Source organism: Brachionichthys hirsutus, chromosome 2 (assembly GCF_040956055.1).
Source record: "Brachionichthys hirsutus isolate HB-005 chromosome 2, CSIRO-AGI_Bhir_v1, whole genome shotgun sequence".
In the NCBI taxonomy this organism is placed as follows: domain Eukaryota; kingdom Metazoa; phylum Chordata; class Actinopteri; order Lophiiformes; family Brachionichthyidae; genus Brachionichthys; species Brachionichthys hirsutus.
The window spans coordinates 16,757,116-16,766,201 of record NC_090898.1 but is presented as its reverse complement, the minus strand read 5'-3'; the positions used below and the strand labels follow the sequence as shown (position 1 = coordinate 16,766,201).

The following is a 9,086-nucleotide window of genomic DNA, read 5'->3' as shown; positions in this document are numbered from 1 at the left end:
AACAGGAAGGAAAGGTTCTCTAGCAGGAAGGAAAGGTTCTCTAACAGGAAGGAAAGGTTCTCTAGCAGGAAGGAAAGGTTCTCTAGCAGGAAGGAGATGCATAATGAATAATGCACATCCCATGTAAAGCGCTACATAAAATTAATGCATTATTATTATTTTATACCCCAGAAAGAAGAAGCCGTCTGGAATGGAGAGCAGCAGAACCTCTCAGTCCAGAGGGGAGGGGTCTCATAGCTCCGCCCTCATGTTCCATGTCGTCCTGGCATCGTGATTGTGTTACTGTTGTTGCTGACCTCTGCCGCAAAACAAATGTCCCCTTGAGGGACAATAAAGCTCTGACCTCTGACCTCTGAACTCTTTATTCACCTGAGCACGGATCAGAACCGACGGCGGCAACAGCAGTGAACAAATCACCGTTTAAAAAGCAGGAAAAGCACCAACGTTGTTCTTCATGGTACCGACACTGAGGTCCGACCCGGTTCAGGAGATGAGCCGCCGGTCTAGACCAGTAGGGGGGGCGGGGTCACATGCCCATCTGGCCGGGTCTCCTCAGGCCCTTGAAGACCCGCAGCTTTCCGGCGCCGCTCAGCTCAAAGCTGTAGTCTCTGGTGACGTAGGGAGGCTCCTCCCCCTTCAAGCCGGGCTGGAACAAAGAAGGGAGGTGAGACGGAACCAACGGGCCGCTAAAGCCAGGGCTGACATCATCAGGAGGCCACGCCCCCTCACCTGTGAGGTGAGGATGCAGGAAGGCAGAGAGATGGCCCCCAGGAGGAGACAGTTGACCTTCCGAAGGACGGAGGGATCTACAGGTGTGAGGATCAGGTACAGCCCCCGCTCCATGTCCACGCCCCGAAGCACACCTGAGCACGTTCACACGCCGTCATTCACGCTAGCGGCTAGCCACGCAGGACGGCGCCGCCAGCAGGTCAGATACGTACCGAAACCCACGCACGGACAGATGGGCGCCTGCGACAGAAGAACCGGGCCGCCCCTGCTGGTCACCTTCTCCGCCAGGTAGCACAGCGCCACCAGGCTGGCGTTGGCGGCGTAGAGCATGTGGGCGGGCACGACCTCACAGTGGATCACACCTAGAGCCACCGCCGTGTGGGGCACCTGGGGGGGGGGCAGAATCATGTTCCGTCTCTCCACGGGGAACACACCTGAGCGTCCCGGTTCTGCTGTACCTGGTACGGGGTGAGGCTGTGCGGCGGTCTCACGGGTCCGGGGTCCGGGGGCTGCAGCTGACTCAGGTAGGCCAGCAGGGACAGGTCTCTGTGCTCGTTGCTGCGCTGGTGCTTCCTGCCAAACCGCCCCGCCCCCCGCCCCGCCCCCAGACCGTGATGTCATTAAGGCGTGAGCCGTCACCGCAGGCGTCGGCGTGTGACCGGCGTACTTACGAGGTTCCTTGGCGACCCACTCCCTGAAACTCCGACTGGACGTCCAGGTGGGCGTAGCTCCTGGGGGGGGCGTGGCTCTCGGTGAACTCGTCCAGCGCGGTTTGGGCGGGCGGGTGCGTCCGGTAGCCGTGTGCCGTCCTGAGAAAGTCTGGCGTGAGGGCGGGGCACTGGGAGACGCCGCTGTGGTTTAACTGGATGACGTGAGAGACCGGGAAGAACCGGATCAAGTCCACGAGGAGCTGAAACCCAAATCCTGCGGACACAAAGACGAGATCAGGCCCCCCTTTCGCCGGCGGCGTCCTTCACTGCCGGCAGAGTGCAGCCCGGGATGACCTTTGACCCAGCCCATGGTGTTGATGATGACCGGAACCTCGCGGTTCTGGGAACGCCGGCGCCACAAGGACTGCAGTGACTCCAGGTAGCGGTCCACGTCCGACTCGCACGACGACCGGCCGTAGTAGATCATGTGGTCGGACGGGCGCTGATGTGAGAACGGAGGGCCTGAAAGATAAAGATCCGGCCTGATCAATAACAACGATCAGGTGGGTCGCTCCCACCCGCGCACCGCCCCCTGCTGGCTGAGTGTGGAGGTGCAGCACACGTTAAACACGTCAAACGGGTCGACCTACCCAGCGGCGTGACGCGCACCGCCCCCTGCTGGCTGAGTGCGGAGGTGCAGCACACGTTAAACGCGTCAAACGGGTCGACCTACCCAGCAGCGGCTCTGTGACCGTGGACAGGGACAGGCAGCCGGGGGGGGTGAACTCCGTCTGACCCAGGTCACCTTCCAGGTAGTCCACCGTGGTCGTGCTGCAGACACAGAGACGGCTTCAGCAGGACGCTCACGCTCGCCGGCGCACGCCGTTCAGCGGCGAGGAGCACTCACTGGTTCAATAAGGTGTTGACGAGCGTCCGGACGAACGTCGACTTGCCCACGTTCTTGGCACCGCAGACGAAGATAACGGCGCAGCCGTCCACGTCCCCTGGGGACACAGCAGACGGGTCAGGAACACACAACCCCCCCCCCCCCCCCCTGGACTCAGCCTGAAGGCGGCGAGCTGGGCGGGCTCACCTCTGCAGGCGCCGACCACCGTCGTCAGAGCGTCTCTGTAGCTCTTCGTCATGTTCAGGCCCTTGATGGCGCCGACGAGGGGAGTCAGACCCAAACCGTTGAGCGGAGTGTCCAGAACAGCAGACATGAGTTCACTCTACGGGAGGGAGGAGCGACCTTCAGAGTGACCTCTGGGCGAGTAGCGGCAGCCGTTCGGATCATCAACTCACCGCTGGGGGGCTGAACAATTTACCGAGGTCCGGAAAGCTGGCCAGGAACCGGGTCAGAGGCATCTCCATCGGTTCCAGGAGGACGATGGAGGAGTTGGACTCGATCCTTTTGAGCAATTTCTTCTTTGAAGCTTCAAAAAAGGACATTTGGAGGTGAAAGACAGACAGGACAGTCTCCAACCCGGACGGGACGGCAGGTGTGCGTTTACCTGCTGGGAGGTGCTTCCGGAGGACGCGGGACGCCTCCGCGCTGCTGCTGCGCCCGCAGGTCTGCAGCGCTCTGATGGTCAGCGGACAATGAGAGGCCGGCGAGAAGAGCGGGTAGGACTCCTGTCCTTCGTCCACGGTGAAGCCCATCACCTCCACCCGGCCGTACAGGCAGGTCAGAGAGCACGTCCCGTAGAAGCACAAGGTCTGGAGGAGAGACCGGGTTAGCGTTAGCGTGCGTCTCAAAGCCCACGTCCCGTAGAACCACGAGGTCTGGAGGAGAGACCGGGTTAGCGTTAGCGTTAGCGTGCGTCTCAAAGCCCACGTCCCGTAGAAGCACAAGGTCTGGAGGAGAGACCGGGTTAGCGTTAGCGTTAGCGTGCGTCTCAAAGCCCACGTCCCGTAGAACCACGATGTCTGGAGGAGGGACTGGGTTAGCGTTAGCGTTAGCGTTAGCGTGCGTCTCAAAGCCCACGTCCCGTAGAACCACGATGTCTGGAGGAGGGACTGGGTTAGCGTTAGCGTTAGCGTGCGTCTCAAAGCCCACGTCCCGTAGAACCACGAGGTCTGGAGGAGGGACTGGGTTAGCGTTAGCGTTAGCGTGCGTCTCAAAGCCCACGTCCCGTAGAAGCACAAGGTCTGGAGGAGGGACTGGGTTAGCGTTAGCATTAGCGTGCGTCCCGAAGCCCACCTGGTCCTTCTGCATGACGAGCACCGCGTGGTTCCGTTGATCGTCCCTCGCTGCGCAGTAATGCAGAGACTCTCCCTCCAGTCGACCCGGAGTCCCATCGTCCGTCCCACCTGACGCGTCCAGTCCGTTCCCACAGAAGGATTGGGAGTACTCCTTCCAGTCCTCCAGGTCCTCCGGGTCCTCCAGCTCATTGTCCATCCCAAACAGCGAGCTTCCGTTGGCCCGGAGGTCGGGGCTCTTCAACCCGGCCCGGTCGGAGACGGGCTTGGCCGTCTTCGCGAGCCTCTTGACGGAGGGCTTCCTGTTCACAGACGTCTGGTGCTCCTGGATCAAGCTCACCACGACCGGACTGGACTTCAGGTCCAAAGGGCCGAGGGGAGCCCGGCAGCGTCTTCCTCTCACGTTCTTCCACTTCTGCGATTTGGCGTGGACCTTCGTCTGCGTGTCTTTCTTAACTTTCATGGTTCTGTAGCTCAATCAATGATTCGTGCGGGTTCAACAGTCCGACACCTGCGAAGAGATGCGGTCCACCTGAAAGGCCAGGTGTGACCCGCGAGTCAGCCCCGCCCACAGAGAACGGCAGCACGTTAACAATTCCCCGGTAAAGACGCTTCGAGTCGAACTACACTCGTCATAGCTAGCTTAATCCACCACATTGTAAAGCTAGGCTAACAACGCGCTACCTGACGTTGCATACGCTGTTTTTGCAGACATTAGGTTCAGTAGCGACGTTCAAGGAAATAAATACATGCAAATCAAACAGAAACGATCGACGCGTCGACAACAGACCGTAAATGTTAAGCTTTACGTGAAGCCATCAAGGCTAACGGCTCACCGCTAGCTGGCGCTGCTCGCCCAAATGGAGATAACGTCCCGCCGGCCTCCGAGGAAACGAGGCAGAAACGTTGAGACGTCCAGAAATGGGTTCAATTAGTGCGTTGCGTTTATATTCCACCAACATAAACCCAGGAACGGGCTGTTTGTTAGCTAGCTAGCTGCTAGCAGGCTAGCTCTAGTGTGCGAGCCACAAACAGACGCCTCCGGCAGATGGTCGACCATGACTTTGCCCGGAGTGTCTTTATTTACGAGGATATTAATATTCGAATCTTCTGCGTATCTTAACGGTTAGCCTCCATTAATAAAAATAGTACAACCAAATTAGCCACAGGTAATCATTTCAACCGTAGGTCGGTCGTTGGTTCCGTTATTCAGGTTGAATTTAAATACAACAACCAGCGCCTATACCGGCGTGAGGTCACCTAACAGCAACGTCACATCCTGTTCCTTCTGCGGTTTCTGTGGGCCTACGAGAAACGAAAAGAAGGAAGGTACATGTCGCGGCTTGCTAGCGTTATTTCAAATGACCTTAATCATGTGCAGGACGTCAACAAATACGAGTAAACAACCGGTTATAACCGGCAATGCAGGCGCGAGTCTCAAACGACGGCTGTCGCGCGCAGACCGGCGACGCTAAGGGAGCGTCTTAAAATATGTGCTAAGAAATAAACGTGGAGGTGCTAGGTGGCTAGGGGGGGGGATAAATTAAAGAGCCGTCTCCACGGGGGGAGTTCGATCAGTCCTAAGGGACATCCAGATGTTAAACCGCTGGTTAGAAGCGTACAATCGATCGCAGACGGGATTTGTTACGTTGTAAAATGTGAAATTGACAGCTCCTTAGCGACAGGCCCTCACGACCCTGGCACCAAAGCAACAGTATCAACCATCAGAAAGCTCATCTGAAGCTATTTTGAGAATTATAAGTCGTTTAAGATTGTTTTTATTGAATAAAAAATGGAGCAAAAAATACATTTTATCTATCTAAAACGGAGTGGGAATCCAAAACATTGTGTTATTTGATTTGATTACAGTATTAGAAATGTAAAAGTTTTGCATGGGGTTTTTTGCAGTTCAGAAATTCATTCATTCATTCATTTGGTTTTGTGCTAATTTATTCCAATTGACTGATGAAATATGACATTTTAAATGAAAACAACCCGACAGGACGTGGTAGCTAAAAACTAATTCAAATGCTAATGAGAGTTGATTCCAGACGTTGAGTGTAGTTGTGGCATTAAACTCCTGTTTTTAATGCAGCATAAACTGAAACGCTCCAGCAGGATGTCTGGGAAGGTCCACGCGCAGCGTGTCCTGGCCGCCCTCGACCAGCAGAGGGCGGTAGGGAACTTCTGTGACGCGCTGTTAAACGTGGGCGGCGGGGTGGTCTACCTGGCCCATCGCAACATCCTGGCCTGCTTCAGCGAACTGGTCCGGCAGTCCAACATGTCCACGACGCAGAGCCTTGAGTTCTGTCTCCAGGAGTGTCCCGGAGACGGCCTGGAGCTGCTCCTGGACTTCGTCTACAGCGGAGAGCTCAAACTGGACCCTGACAACTTGGACCGGGTGCAGGGCGCCGCAGCCAGCCTGTGTGTACCAGAGGTTCTGGAACTCTGTCAGCGGTACAAGGAAGCGTCCGTGGATCCGAAGCCTCTCAAACGTAAAAGAGGAAGGCCTCGGAAGTCTTCATCAGACCCGGCCCATCTGTGTTCGGTCAAGGACGAAGACTCACCTGCAGTCGGTGAAGGCGGGACCGGCTGTGATTCTGTTCCAGCCGGCTCCACCAGCGCCAGAACCCGCTGTGGTCGCGTTGTGAAGGGTCCCAGGAGACTGGTGACGGACGAGACCGGCGCCGCTGACATCATAGTCAGCAAGAGGCCCCCGCCCCCGGTCCCGCCCCCGGTCCCGCCCCCGGTCCCAGAGAACCAAAGCCCAGATCAGCCAGCCGGCGAAAGCCAGGTAGGGTCGGCTATCTGCAACCGGAGGCAGAACCATGGATCCGGATCACGGTCCGGATCCATGGACCTTGATCCGGATCCGTGGACCTTGATCCGGATCTGACAATGCTTTCAGATTTTCTGCCAACAATCATTAAAAAAAATGTTTTTAATCTAAACAGTCTAAATAAGAAAGTGAGATAAAACGAGAAGAAGCTGAAATAAGTGCAGGATTAAACTATTGACCTGTCCCCCGCTGTCCTCTGCTGTCCCCCGCTGTCCAGGAAGCAGAGGGAATACGGTCAGACGAGGACGGGGGGGAACCGGAAGGGGTCGCCGAGGACACGGATGAGGAGTACGTCCCCCCCGTTACAGAGCCCAGTCCTTTGTCCCCGTCCGCAGTGACGGGACGGAAGCGCACGTCCCGCCGTCCAACAGAGAGAGACGACAGCGGTGAGGTCGTGGAAGAAGACGGCAGGAAAGACTCGGTCAGGTGTCCCGTCTGTCACAAGTCCTTCAAGAGCAAATACTACCTGAAGGTCCACAACAGGTACGTGTCTCCACAATCCGTCCTCGCCTGTTGAAGACACGGCTAAGGCGTGTCTTCCAGGCGCCACACGGGAGAGAGGCCCTTCGGCTGCCTGAAATGTGGGAAGCGGTACTTCAGGAAGGAGAACCTGCGGCTCCACGAGATCAGAGACTGTTCTCGAGTGCAGGTGAGTCAGGAAGCCCGGCGCGTCCAGGTACCTGTCCCCGGCGCCCAATCAGCTGCCAGCACGCTAAGAGCTGCGTGTGTCGCTCCCATCCAGACGCACACCTGCCTGTCCTGCTCCTCCAGCTTCAACGGGAAGGAGGAGCTGCTCCTGCACGCCGTGTCCCACGCCGGAGACCTGCCCCACAAGGTACCGCCCCCTCCGGACAGGTAGAAGGGGATTCTTTTCATGTCTCATTAGGGTTAGGGTTAGGACAGGAAACGGGAATTCCTGGCGTTCCCGCCCAGTTTTAGGGAAGCGCGTTTTTCCCGTGATTCACGTTGAAAGCCTCCCCAGGGAGGTGCAGCCTGTGCCTGGCGTTTCACCCCCCCCCCCCCCATGGCCCCGTTTCAGTGCTCCACCTGTCCGGAGCAGTTCATGTACAAGAAGGGCGTGGCGCTCCACATGATGAAGGTCCACGGCTACCCCAAACCGCACGCCGTGAGTGGCTTCCTGCTGGCGCCCGCTGCTCAAGCTGACCCCGCCCTAAATCAGCGTGTGACCTTTAGTGTGCCGAGTGTCCCAGAACCTTCCTGACCCGGACCGAGCTACGCGTCCACGGGGCGGCCAAACATCGAGGAGAAAAGCCGTTTGTGTGCGAGGAGTGCGGCCACCGAGCGTCGAGTCGAAACGGCCTGCAGATGCACATCAAAGCCATCCACAGGTAGCCCCGCCCCGCCCCGCCCCGGTCCGGTACCTGAACCACCAGACGAACACGACGGGTGCTTCTTCGTTTGCGTTGCAGAAACGAGCGACCTTTCGTGTGCACGTTGTGCGGCCACGCCTTCTCCCAGAAGAACAACCTGACCATGCACCTGCGCGTCCACAGCGGCGAGCGGCCGTTCCAGTGCCACCTGTGTGGGAAGACCTTCAGGACGCAAGGTAGCGCCGCGCCCCTCCCACTTTAGGACCCGACACACCCCCCGTTACCCGCCGTCTCTGTGAACGCAGCCAGCCTGGACAAACACAACCGGACTCACAGCGGCGAGCGGCCGTTCGGCTGCGACGTCTGCGAGCGCCGCTTCACGGAGAAAGGCGCCCTCGTCCGCCACAAGGCCAGCAAGCACGAGGAGGGCCGCCCCCACTGCTGCCACATATGCGGGAAAACCTTCAAAGGTGCGCTGTGCTAGGTGCTAGCTGCCGGTTAGATCGGCGGTACCGATCCGCTGACCCGGTTCTTGTGGTTTCTGCCTCCAGCGAAGGAGCAGCTCCGCGTTCACCTGCGCCGCCACAAGGGCGCGAGGAAGTTCGAGTGTCCCGACTGCGGCTACAAGTTCACCCGGCAGGTAGGCTGATGACGTCACGGCGTGCTGCCAGCGGGACCGGAACGCTTTCTCTGAGCTAACGGAGCTAAAACGTAAAGATCAAATAGTTTGGTTCTGAGCCCGCGGTTCTGGCGTGTCCTCCAGGCGCACCTGCGACGACACGCCCAGGTCCACAAACGCACGGAGAACTACAACCCGCGGCAGAGGAAGCTGAGGAACGTGGTCGTGCAGGACGCCGACCGGCGTCCGGGCGAGAAGGAAGACGAGGACGCCTCGCCGGTCGCAGGCCGGCCCGGTTACGACCCAGAACCCGCCGGCGTCCAGGGCCCCGCCGACCCGGGCCTCGATGACCAGGGACCCGCCGACCCGGGCCTTGATGACCCGGGACCCGCCGACCCGGGCCTTGATGACCCGGGACCCGCCGACCCGGGCCTTGATGACCCGGGACCCGCCGACCCGGGCCTCGATGACCAGGGACCCGCCGACCCGGGCCTTGATGACCCGGGACCCGCCGACCCGGGCCTCGATGACCAGGGACCCGCCGACCCGGGCCTTGATGACCCGGGACCCGCCGACCCGGGCCTTGATGACCAGGGACCCGCCGACCTGGGCCTCGATGACCCGGGACCCGCCGACCCGGGCCTCGATGACCAGGGACCCGCCGACCCGTGCCTCGCCGACCCGGGCCTCGCCGACCCGGGCCTCGATTCTCGCTGCAT

General features: G+C 59.1%; 2 protein-coding genes across 2 annotated transcripts in view; one reads left to right on the top strand and one right to left on the bottom strand.

Moving 5' to 3' along the window:
• Positions 1–355: 355 nt before the first annotated feature.
• On the bottom strand, positions 356–4,041 carry nol9 (nucleolar protein 9). The gene is made up of 12 exons (XM_068750701.1): positions 3,580–4,041; positions 2,891–3,095; positions 2,682–2,812; positions 2,473–2,608; positions 2,287–2,383; positions 2,113–2,210; positions 1,734–1,901; positions 1,401–1,653; positions 1,188–1,302; positions 942–1,116; positions 730–863; positions 356–646 (listed from the first exon to the last, which is right to left on the bottom strand). Exons 1-12 carry the CDS (start codon positions 4,039–4,041, stop codon positions 527–529), a joined length of 2,094 nt encoding a protein of 697 aa, XP_068606802.1. The 3' UTR covers positions 356–526.
• A 1,304-nt stretch (positions 4,042–5,345) lies between these two features.
• The window catches only part of zbtb48 (zinc finger and BTB domain containing 48), a 4,163-nt gene continuing 422 nt past the window's right edge, over positions 5,346–9,086 (top strand). Inside the window, exons 1-12 of the mRNA XM_068743119.1 lie at positions 5,346–6,452; positions 6,533–6,545; positions 6,635–6,900; positions 6,961–7,066; positions 7,160–7,252; positions 7,457–7,543; positions 7,612–7,766; positions 7,848–7,984; positions 8,054–8,218; positions 8,300–8,388; positions 8,512–8,707; positions 9,056–9,086. The exon at positions 9,056–9,086 is cut by the window's right edge and continues 422 nt beyond it. Of these exons, the coding sequence (XP_068599220.1) occupies positions 5,668–6,452; positions 6,533–6,545; positions 6,635–6,900; positions 6,961–7,066; positions 7,160–7,252; positions 7,457–7,543; positions 7,612–7,766; positions 7,848–7,984; positions 8,054–8,218; positions 8,300–8,388; positions 8,512–8,707; positions 9,056–9,086 (2,123 nt within the window). The 5' untranslated portion in view covers positions 5,346–5,667. The remainder of the gene's footprint in view (positions 6,453–6,532; positions 6,546–6,634; positions 6,901–6,960; positions 7,067–7,159; positions 7,253–7,456; positions 7,544–7,611; positions 7,767–7,847; positions 7,985–8,053; positions 8,219–8,299; positions 8,389–8,511; positions 8,708–9,055) is intronic.

What these genes read in the sequence shown, in the direction of transcription:
- nol9 (XM_068750701.1), bottom strand. Translation starts at nt 4,041, where the DNA reads ATGAAAGTTAAGAAAGACACGCAGACGAAGGTCCACGCCAAATCGCAG. An exon ending in AATTGTTCAGCCCCCCAGCG is followed by an intron (nt 2,609 to 2,681) that starts GTGAGTTGATGA and finishes TCCCTCCCGTAG; the next exon opens with AGTGAACTCATGTCTGCTGT. An exon ending in CTGTCCGTGCGTGGGTTTCG is followed by an intron (nt 864 to 941) that starts GTACGTATCTGA and finishes GAACGTGCTCAG; the next exon opens with GTGTGCTTCGGGGCGTGGAC.